Source organism: Onthophagus taurus, chromosome 11 (assembly GCF_036711975.1).
Source record: "Onthophagus taurus isolate NC chromosome 11, IU_Otau_3.0, whole genome shotgun sequence".
Taxonomy (NCBI): Eukaryota; Metazoa; Arthropoda; class Insecta; order Coleoptera; family Scarabaeidae; genus Onthophagus; species Onthophagus taurus.
This window is the reverse complement of record NC_091976.1, coordinates 23,216,828-23,238,954: the sequence shown is the minus strand read 5'-3', so window position 1 is coordinate 23,238,954 and position 22,127 is coordinate 23,216,828. Positions and strand designations below refer to the sequence as shown.

At 31.3% G+C, this 22,127-nt stretch overlaps 3 protein-coding genes across 6 annotated transcripts; all 3 read left to right on the top strand.

Annotated features, from left to right (window-relative positions):
- The first annotated feature begins 34 nt into the window (after positions 1-34).
- Positions 35-1,876, top strand: LOC111427778 (G patch domain-containing protein 2). Of its 4 annotated transcripts, none has more exons than XM_023063099.2 (4): positions 35-296; positions 436-657; positions 768-1,202; positions 1,259-1,876. In XM_023063099.2, the coding sequence occupies exons 1-4, from the start codon at positions 173-175 to the stop codon at positions 1,552-1,554; spliced, it is 1,077 nt and encodes a 358-aa protein (XP_022918867.1). In that variant the 5' UTR covers positions 35-172; the 3' UTR covers positions 1,555-1,876. The 4 variants fall into 4 exon arrangements, with proteins under 4 accessions (XP_022918867.1, XP_022918859.1, XP_071056037.1 ...); XM_023063091.2 differs by having other exon boundaries at positions 759-1,202; XM_071199936.1 differs by lacking the exon at positions 436-657.
- Positions 1,877-3,354: 1,478 nt separating this feature from the next.
- LOC111427689 (putative ATP-dependent RNA helicase DHX57) lies at positions 3,355-10,559 on the top strand. Its single transcript, XM_023062925.2, has 7 exons — positions 3,355-3,761; positions 3,813-3,927; positions 3,977-5,786; positions 8,572-8,845; positions 8,899-9,793; positions 9,841-10,248; positions 10,307-10,559. Exons 1-7 carry the CDS (start codon positions 3,694-3,696, stop codon positions 10,448-10,450), a joined length of 3,714 nt encoding a protein of 1,237 aa, XP_022918693.2. The 5' UTR covers positions 3,355-3,693; the 3' UTR covers positions 10,451-10,559.
- Positions 10,560-10,671: 112 nt separating this feature from the next.
- Positions 10,672-21,946, top strand: LOC111427648 (intraflagellar transport protein Oseg6). Its single transcript, XM_023062889.2, has 14 exons — positions 10,672-10,774; positions 10,827-11,203; positions 13,865-14,075; positions 14,126-14,412; positions 14,475-14,718; positions 14,777-15,145; positions 15,197-15,346; positions 15,403-15,550; positions 16,140-16,347; positions 19,531-19,914; positions 19,969-21,185; positions 21,242-21,537; positions 21,592-21,668; positions 21,725-21,946. The coding sequence occupies exons 1-14, from the start codon at positions 10,760-10,762 to the stop codon at positions 21,825-21,827; spliced, it is 4,086 nt and encodes a 1,361-aa protein (XP_022918657.2). The 5' UTR covers positions 10,672-10,759; the 3' UTR covers positions 21,828-21,946.
- Positions 21,947-22,127: the final 181 nt, after the last annotated feature.

Sequence of the window (22,127 nt, the reverse complement as noted above, 5' to 3'; positions counted from 1 at the left end):
AGTTGGTACCACTGATTCAAAATCCAACCATTTCTCTTAAATGTCACCTGTCAAAATGTACCGTTGTGTTTATATTATTTAAAATCATTGTTAATCCTATGAAATAAGCAAAAAAAGTGTGTCAATCGTGTTAGTTCACGTAATTCGTGATTTCGATCCGATTATAATAAGGATGGATCATTTGGCGCAAGATTTATCCGTTGCTTTAGAAGAATCTGAATCTTGCGGCGCTATGATTTTAGATGGTGGTAGAAAATGGGGCATTCGACGAAGAACTCGTTCGGCAGGAAATTTACGTAAGACATCTCTTTAAACGTTATTGCATAAATCGAAAAAAAAAATCGGCCATTTTCATTGCTTAAAAATCATTCAATTCATTAAAAAACATAAAGGTCAAGTTCATTTTTATTAAAAAAAGTTAAATGTGTCATTTAGACCTTTACGTTAATAAATCTGGTGACAACCAATCTGAAGACAGCTCAAGCAGCAACTCAGAGGTCAGAGTACCAGAACGTAACAGAACGAAATATCACTCCGATTCGGATGATATGTCGATAAGTTTCGCTGTTGGTCGTGCAATAAATTCGCGATCCCACTCGTTAAGGGTTAAATCATCCCTTCATCACTTATTCCGTACTACGCGTTACAACAAAATGGGTAAGAAATTAAATTTTACACCCATCTTGATGATTAACCCCCCTCCCAATAAAGAATTTAAATCAAAATCACTAATCTATCTCTATATTAAAAAAAAATAGGCGTTTTAGGGATGAGTTTAAGTCTTGAAAGTGACTCATTCAACGAACATTCACCGGCCAGACCAAATTTACGACGTAAACGTAAATTAAAAAGGATGAGCATCGATGAAACACCTATTCCACCGTGTGGAAAACGCAAAAGACCCCAGAGATTCGAAATGATTGATAATAATCGCGGTTTCGGACAGAAAATTAAACCTTTACATCAAAGTGTTGTGGATAAAATCGAAAAGTTTTGCCAAACTGTTGAAATAAATGATTGTAATCAAATGGAAACTCAATATATTGATGATAATTGCGATGTGGCAAGCGAAAGTAGTTTAAGTTGGAGTGGAGGAGAGGGACACGAAGGTGATGATGAATTAACTGATTGGGCACCTACACAAGATAATAATTCTAGTTTGGATCAATCTTGGAATGATGATCAGCGTGAGATTCGAGCAGGTGAATATATCGATGAAGTTTTTGATATTTTAGAGATTAATTGTTTGAATTTTTAGGTTGTAGGAGGCTTCGTGAGGAACGTCCAGGTTTTAGCATCAGTACTGGAGCTAATGAAAGAGTGGCAAAGTTTTTGCAAGACTCCAATCGATCTGAATTAAGACTTTTTGGGGCTGAACATGAAAAGTTAGGTCAATTGGCTTCTTTATACTCTTTGGATCATTGGTTTGATGGCTCCAGTTCGTTGTTAAAAAAGACGAGCAGAACGCCTTGCATGCAACCCACTCAAAGACATCATAATGGTCATAACGCCGCTCACAAGAAAATTAGGACACAAGATAGAGGGATTATATAAGATTCTTTTTTAATTTTTAATTCGTAAAAGGGTTTAATGTAGGGATTTTAAAGTAGGTTTTTATAGTTGTGTATTTATTAGGTAATTTTAACAAAGTATTTTGGAGTTAAGACTTAAAATTCTCAAAATGCATTTATTTAATTGGTGGTTAAATGACATATCCTTTTTAATTTAAAAAATAAAAGTAGAGTAATTAATAACGTAATGAAGCTCAAGATTGTGTGAAAGTATTTTAAACTAACGTCTTCAAATTTAGTACAAAAAGTGGGTAATTTTGAATGTTCGTCGATTCCAAATTGTAAATAAACTGTTTAGTTTTAAATCAAGAGTTTTATTTTATATGTTATGTCCTGATAAAACCCTAAATACTATTTGTATCATAATCACATCAAAAAAAGTAAAAGTTGAGGTTAGATTTTATTGAATTGAGGTTAGGTTTTTTTAACCTAACTTTCAGTTTTATTTCAACATTCTTTTTCTCAATATTTTTCCAACCCAACAATTATTATACATCATTGTAAAAAGAAAGGTTTGAGCTTTAATTTAGAACAAGTCTTATTCCTTCATTTCAATAAATACAACTTTCAGGAATTTTTAAATTATCATCTTTTTTGACACTTTTAGGTTATACGAAAATTCTCAATATTTTTCTTTACTTTTTAAACACGGCTTCCTGTTAGATTTTATTGAATTGAGGTTAGCTTTTCTTGAGTCCAGGTTTTTTAAGTAAGCAAGATTGTTATTTTAAACACATTAAGTGCACAATCCAAAGTTTTATTTTATACGGTATATCCTAATAAAGCCCTCGATTCTATTTGTATCATAATCACATCAAAACAAGTAAAAGTTGAGGTTAGATTGTATTGAATTGAGGTTAGGTTTTCTCGACTCCAGATTTTTTAAATAAGTAAGATTGTTGTTTTAAACACATTAAGTCCACCATTAAGTTTTGTTTTATATATTATATCTCGATAATGCCCTCAATTCTATTTGTATCATAATCACATCAAAAAAAAGGTAAAAGTTGAGGTTAGATTTTATTGAATTGAGGTTAGGTTTTCTTCAATCCAGATATTTTAAGTAAGCAAGATTGTTGCTTTCAACACATTAAGTACACAATCCAAAGTTTTATTTTATACGTTATATCCTGATAAATCCATCAATTCTATTTGTATCATAATCACATCAAAAAAAGTAAAAGTTGAGGTTAGGTTAGATTTCATTGAATTGAAGTTAGGTTTTCTTGAGTCCAATTTTTTAAGTAAGCAAGATTACTGTTTTAAACACATTAAGTGCACAATTAAAAGTTTTATTTTATCTATTATATCCTGACAACGCCCTCGATTCTATTTGTATCATAATCACATCCAAAAAAAGTAAAAGTTGAGGTTAGATTTTTTTAATTGAGGTTAGGTTTACTTGAGTAGAGATTTTTTTAAGTAGTTTTAAGTTTATTATTTTAAACACATTAAGTGCACAATCAAGTTTTTTTATATATTATATCTTGATAAAGCCCTCGATTCTATTTGTATTATAATCATATCAAAAAAAGTAAAACTTGGGTTGAGGTTAAGTTTCAAAAAAAAAGTGAAAATTATGTTTTAGCCCCAATTTACCCACTTGTAGATGAAAAGCATCAACATTTGCACTCAGTGAACGTTAGTTTTTAGTTTTCATGTTGAAACTTCAAACACCAAAGCAAGTATCGTAATCTTTCCTGCAATTTATCATGAAAAGACTCTACGATCATATCAAGGAATTGAAGGCTTCTTATGCAAATTAATGTTGAATCAATCTTATTTTTAACGCATCACTGAAACGAAGATTTATGTTTAAACGAAGAACGAAGATGTATTTATTGAGTCCGATTTAATCTAACTTACAACTTAGTAAGATGATTTTGTAGAATCAATATGAGTTAATTAATTTAATAATTTAATCGTATTAAATACCTTAAACATTAAATAATAAAGCAATTACTTTTATTTATAAAAATAACCAACGTTTCTAAAACAACCAAAAGATGTCACTAACACTTAAAACGTCAATTTGACAGATTAAGCGACAAAAAATCCTAACCTTATCACTTCCATTCACGTTCAACCTAGAAAATTGTGAAATTTTACGTAAATTTGTACAATGAATTCGGAAGAAGCTCAAATTCAATCCGATTTTTTCCTTAGGGAAATACCCAATGTTAAAATAGCGTAAGTTTTTCTAATACTCTCAAAAACGTCATTAAAATCATAATTTTTTAGACCTCCAATTGTAGAATATAAAAAACCCAACGTGAAAGAAGAGTTAAAATGTCTACAATTATCCAATGAATCGCAAGAGATGATTATGGACACTTTGAGGTATATCCATGGAGAGGTAAAATCTAACTAAAAATATGTCTTGTGTGTTAATTAAAAATTTTAAGGATTTCTCTTTGAGTAATGTAACCGATTACGTAGATAAAGGAACTAAATTTATGAAAAAATACCATCTGCAACGTGGAAATTTAGTAATTAAAGGTATAACACATTTTTCAAACGCAAATGAGCCACAAAACGATGCAGATAGATTCAAGATGTTTGCTGTAATGAGATTAGAAACTTACGGTTTTCATAAAGAACATTGTTTAGAAGCCATAGAATATTTTCCCGAAATTGAAGACGCTTTATCCGCTTTATATTACAAATATTTCAATGTAAACAAAAATGAATTGGAGGAATTTAGCGAAAAGGAACTCTTGGAGCTACGAGAAGATGAAAAATGCGTTTTAGAGTCAATATACGAATCCGATTTTAAAGAAAAAATTAAAAACGAAGTTTGGATTTTGAGTTTTAAATTAGATTATCTCGTTTCACATTTTTATCCAAGAAAGATAATCAAAAAACCGGTTGAAGTAAAAAAGAAAGAAAAATGTCGAAATTTTATCAGAACGGGGCAATGCAAATTTGGTTTAAAATGTCGATTTTCGCACGAAGAGGAAGTCCGAGAAGCGCCATCTTTGGACGGACATTTAAACGATTATTCATTCGATTTAGAAATAAGATTTCCCAAAAACACAAAGTATCCGCACGAACCGCCGTTAATTTTTTTAAAAACTAATTTATTAATGAGCGAATTAATGAATTTACATATTACTAAAAGATTACTTGAAGAAGCTTCTAGTTTAGCTTCAGGCGGAATGGGTTCGATTTATTCCATAGCTGAATTATTAAAAAATGAAGACGAAATTTTAAGTTTTCTTAAAACCAACGAGGTTAAATTTGTTTCTCCATCAACGAAATTATTTTCAAATCAAAATGATAAAGTTACAAGCGTTAAAAAATCGTTGTATTACAAAAAAGGTTACACGAATAAAGAGAGAAAAAATTTTAGTTTAAATCAATTATTAGATGATGATGAAAAAATTGCTAAAACGTTTAAATCGAAAAATTCCGATTTAAAATATATGAAAATGCAAGATTTTCGAAAAACTCTACCCGCTTGGTCAATGAAATCCGAAATCATCGAAACGATAAATAATTCTAAAGTTGTTGTTATTAGCGGTGAAACTGGATGTGGAAAAAGCACTCAAGTACCGCAATTTCTTCTTGATGATTGGTTAGGAAACTTTTCAAAAACAAAAAGTGGTCATCGAGAAATCATTTGTACCCAACCTAGGAGAATATCCGCTATTGGAGTGGCCGAAAGAGTCGCGGAAGAACGATTAGAAAAAATTGGGAACACAATCGGTTATCAAATTCGATTAGAAAGTAAAATTTCAAATCTCACAAGATTATCGTTTTGCACAACCGGAATTTTATTACGCCGGTTAGAAATCGATCCACTTCTAGCTAACGTTTCACACGTCGTCGTCGACGAGGTCCACGAACGAAGTGTTGAAAGCGATTTTCTTTTATTAGTCCTCAAAGATTTATTAAAAAAAAGATCTGATTTAAAAGTAATTTTAATGAGCGCTACATTAAACGCAGAATCGTTTTCAAATTATTTCGGCGACGTTCCAGTTTTTGAAATCCCTGGGAGAACTTTCCCGGTTGAACAGTATTTCTTAGAGGATATCCTAGATGAAACAAACTTTTTATTCGAAGATAATTCGGCGTTTATGCGACAAATCGATATTGATTTTACGGAAATTGATGCAAAAATTGAGCGATCATTTCAATTTCAAAATTTTATGCCAAGGGATAATGTTAAAGATGAAAATTTGGCTATTGAACAAGTATTTGCTCGATATCATGGTAAGTTAATTAAATACAATAAAATCTCGATATAACTAGCCTAAATCTAGAACTAGAAACATTCGGGTTTAACCATTTGCCTCCTAAGACGAAATTTTATTTAATTTCGGGGAAATCCTTCTTTACTTATTATTCTGTTAATTTCTATACAATACCTTCACGCTAGTGATGAACGGTTTTGCGAAAAGCCGGATATTCGGCCGGATATCCGGTTATCCGGCATATCTATCTGGCCATTATGGTTCTAATTGCTGGTGCATTTCTGAAGTGATACCCTATATTGCCACATTATTGCGATATTTGAATAAAAATGAAATTAATAAGAAAGCTGATAACACATGTCAACTTTTTTGATGCTGATTTAACTAACGATTCCAGAAGGATCCTTCAAGAAATAAATTTTATATCGAATTTTGAAAGTTATCGATAAAAATTGCAACATCGAAAATTTTATCAAAACTTCAAATATTGTTTTCTCAAAAACTAAAAGTTATTTTTAAAAACGTGTTGGTTCATTGGAAAGAGGACACTTTTATTAACATTTTGGAAACTTTTCATACTTATATTCCAAGAAATGGATTTTATACGAATTTTTAAATCTTAATTGGCGAAAATTGCAATATTTCAAAAATTTTTTTCTCAAGAACTAAAAGTGATTTTTCAAAACAGCTTGTTGCATTAAAAAGAGGACACTTTAATTAATAATTGGTGATACTTTCACTAGGATCCTTCAAGAAATTAATTTTATAGCGAATTTTTAAAGTTATCGATGAAAATTACAACATTGAAAATTTCATCAAAACTTCAAATATTGTTTTCTCAAAAACTAAAAGTTTTTTTTCAAAACGTGTTGGTTCATTGGAAAGAGGACACTTTTATTAACATTTTGGAAACTTTTCATACTTATATTCCAAGAAATGGATTTTATACGAATTTTTAAAACTTAATTGGCGAAAATTGCAATATTACAAAAATTTATTTCTCAAGAACTAAAAGTGATTTTTCAAAACGGCTTTTTGCATTAAAAAGAGGATACTTTAATTAATAATTGGTGATATTTCCACAGGAGGGTTCCGTCCAATCGGAACAGATGGTGTGTCCTAGACAGTACGTCGCGCCTTTATTTTACCTACATAAAGATATAAGGCGCGACGTCCTGTCTGGGACGCACCATCTGTTCGGATTGAACGGAACCCCCGTCACCCCGCAGAGATTATTTCTGTTTCTCTTTAATTTGTAATTCCATTAAATCGCATTTAAAAAATTAGGGAGCTCTAATTTTGAAAAATTGAGGAAAAACCGCGAGGAAATCCACCCAGCCGTTTTCGACATAACAGCGTCTTACTAAACCGCGATTTTCCACGAAACTGTATTTAATATCGAAAAAATAAAATATGCCACTCATTAAGAACACATCAGACTACCACCTGTTCAAAATTAAAATTTTTTCGTTCGATAGTTTTCGAGAAAAAAAATCGCAAAGTTGACAAAGTTGCCGGTACCGTAAAAAATCGGGTACTTTTTCCATTTAACTCGAAATAAAAAGAAAACCGTTGAAAATTTTCAAATTAACATATGTTACGTAGAAATGTTCAGTGATTACAACAAACTTTGACTTTTTGCACGGATAGTAGTTTAGTGGAGAATATTTTGGGTCCTATGGCATTTGAGTTGATTTTAAAAGAGTTGAAAAACAATCAAGAAATGAGATATTTTTCAATATCCATGAATGCCTGCAACAGAGGAAATCTTAAGTTATTTCCCCTTGTAGTTCCGTATTTTGTTCCTGAACTGGATTTTTACACTGATGGAAAAACTAAGTTATGACGTCGAAACGTTGATTTATAAATATATTCTGAATTTGCATCGAGTACAGTTTCTAGAAGGGAATTACAAAATTTTTTTAATTTGGAGTATTCTCCAATGATTAAGAATGTTCCCACTAGATGGTTGTCTCTGTCTAAAGCTGTTGACAGAGTATTATGCAGTGTTGTTAAATACCCGGGTATTTATTTTCAAGGGAAAGTTCCCTGGATATGCAAGATGTATCTAAATGACTGCAACAAACTTCAAGGGGTGATTGTTTAGTGAATTTTAAGGGTACTTTGATATATGAACCATGGGCGACTTCGGCTCCCCTAAGGAGCTGCACCTTTTGGAGGGGTGTAGCCAAAAATGGCGGAAAATTTTGGTTTAATTTTTTTTTTCTCAAAAACCATAAACGCTAGGAAAATGAAATTTGGGGAATATGTTTAACTCATAATAAGGCACGTTTTGACCCTATTTGTACTTTCAACCTACTCTTGAAGAAAACGACGTTTTATAAAACTGACATTTAATTTTGACAAATTGTTGTGAAGTTGGTTACAGTTAATAACATTGAATTTATGTCACATTTGACGTTTAAATTTTATTCAAAAAATTATTTAAAAAATAAATTTATTGAATCAATTTCAATAGTCGTGGACAAAGTATAGTATTCTACTCGCATATAATGAGCTAATGCTGAGTTAATTATGCTCGCTACGCTCGTGATATAAACTTAACCGTAGTGAATAATAGCCCTCATTATATACTCATATAATAATATACTATATTTTTATACCATAAAGAAATGAAGCATGTATCAATTACATTCGTTTTTCATTAAGAAAAAAAATTAAACTAGTTTTTAGTACCATGCCGCACAAAGCAAACATTTGTTAAACTCGAATGATTCTAGTTCTAGGTCTAGTATTAGTTGTTATGGTACATTAGATTGTTGTAAAAATAATTTTTTTTATAGAGTATTCAAAATCAACTTGCAAAAACTTATTTTTAATGGATCACGAAAAAATCAATTTGGATTTAATCGAGCATATTTTAAGATGGTTCGTTGAAGGTAACCACGAGCACCCAAGGGATGGTTCAATTTTAATTTTTTTACCTGGAATTAACGAAATAACCGCTTTGTACCAAGAATTAAACGTCTCCGATCTTTTTGGTCATAAAAATGGAAACTTTTTGCTCGTCCCTTTACACTCAAGTTTAACCAGCGAAGAACAAGCTTTAATTTTTAAGTGAGCTTTTATTATTTATTAAAATACATAATTATTTAAACATAATTTTTTAGAAAACCTAAAGATGGTGTTAGAAAAATAGTAATTTCAACAAACATAGCTGAAACTTCTATAACAATAGACGATTGTATTTTTGTGATCGATTGTGGTAAAATGAAAGAAAAACATTTCGATTCAAATAGGAATATGGAAAGTTTAGAAACCGTTTGGGTAACGCGGGCGAACGCCCAACAAAGAAAAGGTCGTGCTGGAAGAGTAAAACCCGGTGTTAGTGTACACTTATTCACCCAACACCGATTCAAACATCATTTATTACCTCAACCAATACCGGAAATTCACCGAATTCCTTTAGAACAAGTCATTTTGGATATTAAAGTTTTACAAAATTTTTCCGAACGAACCGTTTTCCAAGTTTTAGATAACATTTTAGATCCTCCAATAAAAGAAAATATTGATTCTGCGATTATTCGTTTAAAACATGTTGGAGCTTTAGATCAAGAAGATAATTTAACACCGTTAGGACATCATTTAGCTTCGTTACCTGTCGATGTAAAAATTGGAAAGTTGATTCTTTATGGTGCTATTTTCGGTTGTGTTGATTCCGCGTTGACGATGGCGGCCGTTTTAAGTTCAAAAACTCCCTTCGTTACGCCGTTTAATAAGAAAAATGAGGCCGATGCGAAAAAAAGGGAATTTTCCGCTGGGAAAAGTGATCAAATCACCGCTTTAAGAGCTTATAAAAAATGGTTATCAATGCATAAAAAGAGTCGTTTGTCAGGACAAAACTTTGCTAATGAAAATTATATGTCAATTAAAACTTTGTTAACGATCGGAGATATTAAATATCAATTTTTGGAGTTTTTGGTTAGCATTGGATTTATTCCTGTTGATTTAAGGAATAGGAGAAAGAGTGGAATTGATGATGTTTTAGGAATTACAGGAAATGAGGTGAGCTTGAGTTAAAAAGAAATATTTTTTTTAATGATTTTTTTTAGTTCAATAAAAATGGTGATAATACAAGGTTATTATCAGCGATTTTATGTGCTGCTCTTTATCCAAATGTATGTAAAGTGTTAACTCCTGGGATGTCTTACGTTATGAGCGCTGCTGGAGCAATTCCGGTTCAACCAGATGCAAAAGATTTAAAATTTTGGACGAAAACCGAACAAGTTTTCATTCACCCAAGTTCAATTATTTCAAAAATAGGAAATTTTGAAAGCCCTTACTTAATATTTCAAGAAAAGTTTAAAACCAGCAAAGTCTTTCTAAGAGATTGCAGCATGGTTCCAACTTTAGCTTTGGTTCTTTTCTCCGGTTTTGACATTGAGATAAACGTCCATAATGGAATGAGCTTTTTGGTTATTGAAGACGGTTGGATTACTTACAGAGTTGAGGAACATAAGGTTAAAACGCTTTAATTAATTATTTGCAATATTATTCCTTATTTTATTTGGTGTGTAGATTGCAGAAATGGTTAAAATGATAAGGTTAGAATTGGTTTCGTTGCTTGAGGAAAAAATTAAAGATCCCCTCTTAAATTTGATGCATCATGAGAAGGGGTCGAAGATTATATCTGTGATAAATCACTTAATCATGAATGAATGACAAATTATTTTTTGTTCAATTTATGTGATAAAAACCAATTAATAAATGAGATGTATAAATAAGTTAATTAATTTATTTATTTAAATAAAAAAAATATGTCATCTCTAAATGCAATTTATTTTTTTCCCTATTTATAAATTTTTATTTAATTAAAGTTTATAATTTAAAAATCGCGGTTTTATTTTTTAAATATGGCGCGCAACTCCATCACTCGGTTACCATAACAACAGCGCGCGTTAAGATCATAACAAAACAAAAAATAACCTAACCTCTTTACCCGTTAATATTAACTTTAGATATAAGCTAAAAATGAGTGGTGAAAAGGTAATAAGAATTATTTTAACCAAAAACATTCGTGTAAGTTTCTTTTTTGCAGATATTATTTCATTTAGAACAACCCCACGGATCAGGAGACATTTATGCAGCCTGGCAAAAAGGTTCTGGTAATTATCTTGTTACAACTGGTGTAGATAGCACGTTAAATATATACGATCGATATGGCCAAATCAAAGAAAGAATTAAATTACAAAGTTTGTGTAACGGATTTGCTTGGGATAACGACGGCGACGTTTTGGCGATTTTATCTCAAACGGCCCAACTTATTATTTGGGATGCTAACTCTACGAGACGTCAAACTATCGATATTGGGTTACGAGATGTTTTAACTTTTTTGGTTTGGAATAAAACCGAACCAATTTTAGCCGTGGGTACGATTAAAGGGAACGTTTCGATATATAATCATCACACTTCTAAGTAATAAATTAATTGAAGAATTATCATGTCGCTTAAGTTATCACTTAAGTAAACAGTTATAAATAAAAAAATAATGCGGAAAACTGCAAAATTTACCGAAAAATTACTTTAAAGTTTTGATGTGACGTCCCTTTTTGTGACGTCATCAACCATACAGGGTGTCAAATGTCTGGAATATAGCCAATAACTTCGCCATTTGTGGTTTTAAAGAAAAATGTTTCAAATACAAGTTTCTTTATTAATCGTGGCGCATTTTTTGGCGATATTTGATATATATTGTTTTTTGTTTCGTTACTATGGTAACCAACATTGTTATTTTAAATGGGTTGCATGTGTTTTTTTGCATACTTTGATAGAGGATAGATCCCTCTACGCGATAAACATATCAAATCATATGGTTGTATAAGAAAAAAATTGAGAAAAAATGCGTTTTCTCAAAATATTAAATCAGCAAATTACAATTAAAGTAGGCGCCCAAATAACGCCGTTGACAACTTTAAATATAGCCAAAAAAATGCGCCACAATTAATATAGAATTTTTAATTTGAAACATTTTTTTTTAAAACCACAAATGGCGAAGTTATTGGCTATATTCCAGACATTTGACACACCTGTATATGTATTTTCGCAGCATTTTTGGTTAAAACGCATATTTTCGGGTGAAATACGGTTGTTGACGCACAACAACTAAAATGGCGTTATTTACCACCTACTAAAGTTAATCTAAAATCTATACCTAATGCCCTACGCTCCTATTTAAATGTTACAATCGGATCCACCTAATTTACTAAATTATTTGAGAATTTTGTGTAGAAATTCCACTTTCAGTTAGGTTAATTAACATTTAAACCAGTGCGAATTTCTCAAATGTCGGGTTGGGCATGGAGCAGAGGGTAGGTTGTAAATTCCGGGTTGCTTACGTCTTCAGGCGCACGGCCAAACCCGATACTTTTAAGGCTCGTACAGACATGTTTAGTAATTTAGTCGAGTAGCGAGTAGCCACTTACCGCTGGAACGTTTACTAGATGGCAACTGTCCACATTTAATACGCTCAAGACACTTTAGTGGTACTCAAGATGAACGTCGCTGGTCATCGCGCGCAATTCAATAATGCAAGAAATATAATTCATATGCTTATAGAGGAAATTGAAGAAGAAGTGCCTGAAAAATTTAATAAGCGTATATTCGTTAGAAAGTGGATGAGAAGAATTTCATTACGGGCATAAATTGCTCTTCTATTACTACCTCTTAACACATTATCCAGTATTTGAAAGCATTTTATGGATGAACATAAACAGAACCTTTTTCAAATCTTCATAAGCTTTTTGTTTTGCTAACCTGTCTTCATAAGTAACACTTTTAATATGCCATAAACATTCATGTTTGACATTTTTAACAATCTTAACAGTAGTATTTCGCTCCATCGCCCCGACATGTTTGTTATTATACTACATATTGCTAATTCACTAAACTAAATTTATGCGTTCGCACGCAATTGCAAGTAGTGAAAGTACGCTACTCGACCGAAAAAATAGAATCAAATGGATCTACTCGACTAAATTGTAATGTCCGCACGTAGCGAGTTACTAAAGTGCTCGCTACTCGACTAAATTACTAAACGTGTCTGTACGAGCCTATAGTTCTAGGTCTAGTGTTAGTTCTAGTTTTGCACTAGAACTAACACAAGACCTAGAACTAGAATCATTCGAGTTTAGCCGTCTTGAGAGACGTGCGGCTAAACCCGAATGTTTTTAGTTCTAAGTCTTGTATTAGTTCCAGTGCAAAAGTTAGGTTAGGTTAGTTTTGTTTTGAAACCCTAATTATAGTGGGAAGGAATGTTAAGACAGTTTTCTTTCGATACTCCAATTAAAGCGGAAACAAACCCTAATTAAGGAGTGAACGAATGTTAGGATAGGCCAGTTTCAGGTCTGAAGACGCACTGCTAAACCCGATATTTGTAGGTCTAGTGTTAGTCTAATATTGCACTATCACTAGAACTAATACAAGACCTACAACTAGAATCATTGGGGTTTAGCCGTCTTGAAAGACGTGCGAGTAAATCCGAATGTTACTAGTTCTTGGTCTAGTGTTAGTTCTAGTTTTAAATGTTGTTTAGCGTTAGATTGTGGTATATTTTTATTGAAATAAAAGTAGAAGTAACACTAAACCTAGAACCAGAAACATTCGGGTTTAGCCGTGTGTCTCTTAAGACGACTAAACCTGAATGTTTCTAGTTTTAGGTCTAGTATTAGTTCTAGTGATAGTGGTAGGTAGCGCTAGTTAGCATAAGATATCATTATGTTGCATATTTTTATTGCACTAAAACTAGAACTAACACTAGACCTAGAACTAAAATCATTCGGGTTTAGCCGTCTTGAGAGACGTGCGGCTAAATCCGAATGTTTCTAGTTTTCGGTCTAGTGTTAGTTCTAGTATTAACACACAGTCTATCTAACGACAGGTAGTCAGTCGTTATGCAACAAAAGCCTAAGAAAAACAAGGATGTTTCATTTTTCCGCACTTTCTTTCTATTTTTAACATGTTTTTTTGTTCATTTCACATTGATTAAAAAAAATCGTCGATTTTTAAACCACATGATGATTCTTGAATTTTTCCATTATTTTTATTATTGTATTCATTAAAAAAAATGTATTTTTTAAGACGTGTTCCAATTATTGGTAAACATACAAAGAAAATTACTTGTGGTGCTTGGAGTGCCGAAAACTTGTTAGCATTAGGATCGGAAGATAAAACAATTTCTATTAGTAATATCGACGGAGATACTTTAAGAGTTGTTTCTTTAAGATCCGAACCAGCCGAGTTACAATTTTCGGAAATTAAATTAGATGAACGAGTCGGTGGTGAAAACACAGTAAATTACTTCATTTTTATTATTACTTTTTTAATAAACTACCATTTTAGGTTAGTGTAATTGTTGGTAAACGCACCCTTTACCTTTATAACCTCGTCGATCCAGAAAATCCGATCGAATTGGCATTCCAACAGCATTACGGCACAATCGTAACATACAAATGGTTTGGTGATGGTTACATTTTAGTTGGATTTTCCACCGGTTATTTTATAGCAATTTCGACTCATATTAAGGAAGTGGGGCAAGAGTTATTTCAAATTCGTAACCATAAAACGAATCTATCAGATATTTCCGTATCTACGGAAGCTGGAAAAGTTGCTACTTGCGGCGATAATGTGTAATTATTAATGAATTTAATTAATTTTAAATCTAAATTTATTTTGTTTATTTATTTGATAGAATAAAACTTCACGATTTATCAAATTTACAAGAAACATCCGCTGTGATAACTTTAAACGAAGAGATAGGTGTTGATAGAATTGGTTGGAGTTCAGACGGTCAACTTTTATTTGTTTGCACAAAAAGTGGATCTTTAAACGTTTACATATCTTATATGCCTACTTTGGTTAGCGTTTGCGGACCTAGAATTGCAATTTTATCCAGTTTAATGGAAGTTAATTTGTATAATTTTAAATCTGACAAGGTTTCGTATTTATTTATTTAAATTTTTTAATAATTAATGAATCAAAGCAAATTTTTAGTCAAAATTAATTCCGATTCCGGTCACTTTGGAGGTAGAACCAAGTTTTATTTCAGTCGGACCTTATAATTTAGCGACTGGGTTAAACAATCGCGTTTGGTTCTACGATTTAACGCGTTCTCATCCATATTCCGAAAACTCACCTTTATTATTAAAAGATCGAGAGTATTTGGGCGGAATTTCCGGTTTGAAAATGAACGCCGAGTACGTTTCGGTCCTTTATAATGGAAAAATTCAAATGCACATGATAGAAACCCCCGAAATGGAGATGGACGAACGAGAAAGCATTATTTTTCCAAACGAAAACTCTTCGAATGTATTCATAACTTGTCATTTTTTATCAACCGACTTTTTAATTTACGGAACGGATGTAACAAAAAAATTTTTATGTTTAATTTAAATATTTATGTAACATTTTTAGATGGGTGATATCGTATATTTTTGTATTGAAGAATGGTCTTTTTCAATCGAGTATAAGCACGCAATTGGTATTTTAGATATTTATGTCGATCCGGCTGGAACTTGTTTGATTTTTATTGATTCAAAGAAACAGGGTTATGTATTTAATGCGGTAACTTTTTAATTTTGTTTTATGCGATTCTTTCATCTTTTGAATTTTTTTTAAAGGTTAATAACGAAGTGATTATGGTACCTGATATGACTCATGACGTAAAAGGTGTTCTTTGGGAAAGTTGTGTAACAGAGCGAAATGTTTTTATTGTATTTGATAATCAGGATATTTACACTTATATTTATGTAAAGTTATCAGTTTATGGTAAGTACACTGTATTGGAAAGAAATTTTTGGTAAATCTGTAGAGCCACTAAGTCACTGGTCATTGTGTTCCCATTTAACGCTATGTTGCTTCATCAAGTGATGTATAACGCGCTCCAATTAAAAATATGATTAATGATTCTTATCACATGAAAACCGCTGAGCCTAATATATCCCAGTACCTCCCCCTTAATCAGTCTTGAATTATCCTACTCCTTCCTTCTATTCACCAGCGCATTTAACACATTTTTTTGCGGCAGTAAGACTTGGTGTAACTCCAACCTTAGCAGCTTTTACACTGAGGCATTTTTTTTTGCTCTCTACTCTTCAATTTTGACACACATTCCTAATATATTTGTTATTTCATGGATTCTTTTTGCATCTTCTCATGGTGCAAAATGGAAGTTGGGATAAAGGATAGAACAATTTAGATGGATTCAGTTTTCCTTTTTTTGTTTCTTTTGACTTGTTTTATTACCCACTCAGTAACTTAATACATGAAATAATAGAATTAATCGAGATTATACCTATAAAATAATGTAATAATTAAAGTTTCGAAATAAACTAATTCACTGTTTCTAATTTTAAAGGTCCATCTATACAAAAATTAGGAAAAACACCGTTTTTATCGAAGCAAATACCATTGTTACTGTATTCTGGAGAAGTTATCTGTACAGCACCTTCGGGACAAATAATTAGAGTAATATTAAGTACCCACCACGATAATAAACAAATTGGAAATAACGAAGACACAGCGAATTTAGAAAACATTTTTAATAAACAATTATCATTACATAAGTAAGTTCAACTCCATTGTTTTACGTTTAAGATATTTTAATATATTTTTTGTAATTCGCGACGGTAATGAAAGCTGTTACGGTACTCAAACGGGTGCTGTAATGAGACTCCTTACAGCATCTGATGCTATAATGAGAATTTAGTAACATTTTATGGAACTAGTTCAAGTTGGAGACATTGGGTCATTAATTTTTCTATACTCTGTTTTTAAACCAGGAGGAGTAAACGCGAAAGTCAGATTTACACTAGGAAAAATCACCAGAAAATATCACTAGATATTTTGGCGGTAAATTTAAATTAATAATTATTATTTATTTATTTACTTATTATTGTATTTATTTTCGTTTGTTATCGTCAACACTAAACATACAAATTAACATTGAAGTTATGAGTGTATTTATTTCAAAATATAATAAAGAAGGGTTTAAGAACACAAAATTTACAATAATGACACAAAACTGTCGAATTATCAATAACCTAACCTTCAAATTCAAAATCAAAATTCAAAATTGCCTGTGTGTGAACCTTCCTCGCATTCAACCAATCACGTGCAAGGTCAATCTGGTGACAAATACTCCTCCTGGTTTAAAAACAGAGTATAATTGCCAAAGAAAACTTCAAGGTATAATTAATGTTTGTAAACAAAACTAACCTTACCTAACATTCCTTCACGCTATAATTGACATTACAAAAGAAAGCTTCACGCTATAATTGCCATTACTAATTGCCAAAGAAAACTTCATGGTATAATTAATGTTTGTAAACAAAACTAACCTTACCTCACATTCCTTCACGCTATAATTGACATTACAAAAGAAAACTTCACGCTATAATTGCCATTACAAATTGCCAAAGAAAACTTCAAGGTATAATTAATGTTTGTAAACAAAACTAACCTTACCTAACATTCCTTCACGCTATAATTGACATTACAAAAGAAAACTTCACGCTATAATTGCCATTACTAATTGCCAAAGAATACTTCATGGTATAATTAATGTTTGTAAACAAAACTAACCTTACCTAACATTCAGCGTCTGAAGACACAGGGCTAAACCCGAAACTTAAAAATATACAACTTAACGCTGAATAACAATTAAAACTAGAACTAACACTTGCAGTAGAACTATACTCTGTTTTTAAACCAGGAGGAGTAAACGCGAAAGTCAGATTTACACTGGGAAAAATCACCAGAAAATATCACTAGATATTTTGGCGGTAAATTTAAATTAATAATTATTATTTATTTATTTACTTATTATTGTATTTATTTTCGTTTGTTATCGTCAACACTATACATACAAATTAACATTGAAGTTATGAGTGTATTTATTTCAAAATATAATAAAAAAGGGTTTAAGAACACAAAATATACAATAATGACACGAAACTGTCGAATTATCAATTACCTAACCTTCAAATTCAAAATCAAAATTCAAAATTGCCTGTGTGTGAACCTTCCTCGCATTCAACCAATCACGTGCAAGGTCAATCTGGTGACAAATTTAAAATACTCCTCCTGGTTTAAAAACAGAGTATAGTTGTCAATGTGACAATTTTTGTCTATGTATGTTTAAATACGTTCTTAGCATCGAATACAAGGACTACAATGATGAGGACATTGAACTCTGAGCAGTTTCTCTTATTCTGGGAGGTGTATAAATAGAGGAAACTATAAGAGTTAAAAAAAAAGTAGCTTCATGTCATAATCTCGTTTTTCGAGAAACTGCTAATGCCAAAATTGAAAATATCGTTAAACCAACAAGTGCAATTATCTTGGTTATTATTATAGGTGGAGCTATAACTAAGACATTATAGGGACACTTTTTAACAGAGAATTTGATGACGTAGTCAAAAAAAAATTTTCGATTAACATGAAACGATTAAATAGAAACAACCACTGATTATTTGCTTATAAAATTCGTTCTTTTTCTCTGATTACAAAAATATGGGGTTAGATAGGTCTATTTCTTATTGTTTTAAAATAAAGCTAAAAATAAACTTTTTTTTAGTGTTGTCAAAGAAATGAAATTTACAGTTTCCTGTAAATTACGGTACTATAACTAAAAATTATTCTACTAAAAATGTATATAAAATTTACTTTATTTTCTAATATGTAACATTCTAACATGTTAAACTTTTCGTAATTTTCATAATCCATCTTAAAAAACAAGATTTTTTATTTGACATTTCAGAAAATTTTTGAATACAAACAAATGTTGCTATGTTTATTTCAATTTAAAAAAATATATGAACCCCATCTATCAATTATTTATTAAGTCATTTAATAATAATATTAAATAGTAACAAAAAATGTGAAATAATGCAATCTATTCCAGCTTTTGTGTAAAATAAATATAAATTAAATAGTTCAACAAATGTATTTGATTCAAATATCAAAAATATTTTTTTTTAATTTTTAGTTATAATTTACAGGAAACTATAAATATAATTTCTTTGACGACACTAAAAAAAAGTTTATTGTTAGCTTTATTCTAAAACAATAAGAAATAGATCTGTCAAACCCTATATTTTTTTAACCAGAAAAAAGTAACGAATTTACTAAGCGAATAATCAGTGCCATTTAAAAAAAAATTTCATGATATCTCAAGATCTAAAACCGAAATTTTTTTTTGTCTACGTCATAAAATTCTCTGTAAAGTGTCCATATAATGTCTTAGTTATAAATACTCCACCTATAATAATAACCAAGATAATTGCACTTGTTGGTTTTACGATATTTTCAGTTTTGGCCTCTAGGGGAAAAACAAAAGACGATAGCGCCTTGAGGTTTTCGGCATTAGCAGTTTCTCGAAAAACGAGATCATGACATGTAAGATGTAAGCTACTTTTTTTCTAACTCTTATAGTTTCCGAGTTAACCTATTCGGACATCGAATTTGAACCATCCTGTACATGAAGCATGTTTTTCAGGTGAATACATTTTGTGTTTTGACATTTCTAATTGTCAATTCAAATTTCTATTTTTAAGTGTTACTGTGTTACCAACTGCTACATACCTATTTCCCTAGATTGTCAAAATTTATTTTGTTTTTGTTAAAAAAAAAGGTTAAAAACGCGAATTACAAAAAATAGCATAAAAATCGTAAGACTTAAAGCACTTATTCAACTTAAATTCGTGCATGTCAAGCTAGTTTTTTAATATGTTATTATTAAATTGTAGTTTCCCGTCCGCTTTTCAAACTTGTTTATTATTAAACTCGAAAGAACAGTGGAAAAAATTGGCGAAAAAAGCAATAACAACTTTAGATATTGAGTTTGCGATTCGCGTTTATAAACAATTAGAGGATTCCGCGACGATTTTGGCTCTCGAGGAAATTTCGGACGTGGAAGATTCAAAGTTATTAGCGGGATACGTCGCGATGATGTTCCTCGACGATTTCGATAGGGCGCAAGAGTCGTTTTTGAAGTCATCGAAACCAGAATCCGCGTTGGAAATGCGCCGTGATCTTTTACAATGGGATCACGCCTTACAATTAGCAAAGAAAATGGCACCGGATCAAATTCCATTTATTTCTAGAGAATACGCTCAACAATTAGAATTTACGTAAATTTGAATGTATTTAAAATTTTTCCTTAAATTATTATTGATTTATTTTAGTGGAAACTTTTCTGAAGCTTTTCTTCATTACGAAAAAGGTCTACAAGATCGAAATTCGTCACAAGAACACGTTTTCGTTTGTAAATCAGGCATTGCAAGGACAGCAATTCGATCGGGAAATTATAAACACGGAATGAATATTGCGATCGATTTAAATAACTCAATTTTATACAAGGAATGCGCTGAATTATTAGAGTTAAAGAAACAATTCAATGATTCGGCCAATTTTTACGAAAAAGCGGAACTTTACGAAAGGGCCGCAAAGAATTATATAAAACAAAAAAATTGGTTCAAAATTGAACGTTTATTGCCAAAAATATCATCGCCTAAAATTTTTATACAATTCGCTAAAGCAAAAGAAGCTGAAGGAAAGTTTGAGGAAGCCGTTAAAGCTTATTATTCTGGTAAAGATTACGATTCTGTGGTGCGGTTACAATTAGATCAATTAAATAACCCGGAATTAGCTGTTGAATTAGTTCAAGAAACTCGGAGTGTTGAAGGGGCAAAATTAGTAGCGAAATTCTTTTTAAAATTAAACGATTACGCGTCATCAATCCGATTTTTAATCCTTTCAAAATGCAACCAAGAAGCTTTCGATTTGGCGAAAAAACACGGAAAATTAAACTTATACGGAGATGTTTTATTAAATACTTTAACCCCCGACGAAATTAATCCGGAAGATTTTAATCGTTTAGCTCGATATTTCGAAACCGGTAATGACTTATTAGCTGGAAAATATTTTTTCCACGGCAAAGATTACCAAAAAGCGTTAAAACATTTATTGAAAGCATCAAAAACTGATGAACAAGAAGCGATTTCAACCGCGATCGATGCTGTTGCTTCCTCGAACGATGACGTTTTAGCAAATCAATTGGTTGAATTTCTTTTGGGGGAGTCCGATGGGATTCCTAAAGATCCCAAACATTTATTTCGATTGTATATGGCTAGAAAACGTTTTAAAGAAGCAGCCAAATCGGCGATAATTATCGCGAATGAAGAACAAATTAATGGAAATTATCGAACAGCTCACGATGTTTTATTCGCAATGTACCAAGAATTACGACAAAACGGGATTAAAATTCCTTTCGAAATGTATTCGAATTTAATGTTGTTGCATAGTTACATTTTAGTGAGATTACACGTTAAGAATGGGGACCATTTAAAAGGGGCGAAAATGTTAATTCGAGTTGCTAGTAACATTTCAAAGTTTCCATCACGTAAAATAAGATTATTATTAATTAGTTTTTCTTTATTAATATCTTTTTATTGATAGATATCGTTCCCATTTTGACCTCGACGGTAATTGAGTGCCATCGGGCTGAATTGCGTTTTGCAGCTTACAAATTTGCGACGATTTTAATGAATCCTGATTATCGAAAACAAATCGATCAAAAATATGCTAAGAAAATTGAGGGGGTTGTAAGAAAACCTCCGAAAAGTAGCGATGGAAAAACCAATGAGGATCCCCCTGAAAAATTAACACCCTGTCCGTATTGCGAAGGATTATTAAGCGAATCAGAAACTTTTTGTACTCAATGCAAAACTAATGTACCATTTTGTATCGTTACTGTGAGTAAAGAAGGATGATTTTTTGGTAAGTTTTATGATTATTTTATTTTTTAGGGCCGTCATGTTGTAAAGAATGATCTAACTATTTGCCCTGAGTGCAATTTTCCTGCAATTTTAACCGAATTTAAAAAGTAAGATTTTGTGTGTATACTTGGTTGCATATACTAAAATTATTTTTGATTAATAGGATGTTGGATGCAAATGAAAACTGTCCGATGTGCACCGAAAAAGTTAATTTAAAAAAGTTAATACCCATAGATATTAAGGATCTTTATTTAAACATCGAATAATAACATTTTATTTTTAAATTAAGTATTAACTATTCCGTCCATTTTATTAAATATTAGGTTCAATAAGAGATGTCGCTTTTTAATGTCAAAATAAATTTTAGGTTATGTTTATATCTTTAAATGTTGTTTTTTCTTTAAAATAAACATTTATAATAACCAAAAAAAGTTATTTTTAATCAGAATTAGTTTCTTAATAAACATTGTTAATGAAGGCTATAACTTATTATCATACAGGGTGTATTTAAAATTCAGCCCCTGTTGCCATGGCAACGGTACATATTAGATATTAATTTATTTAAT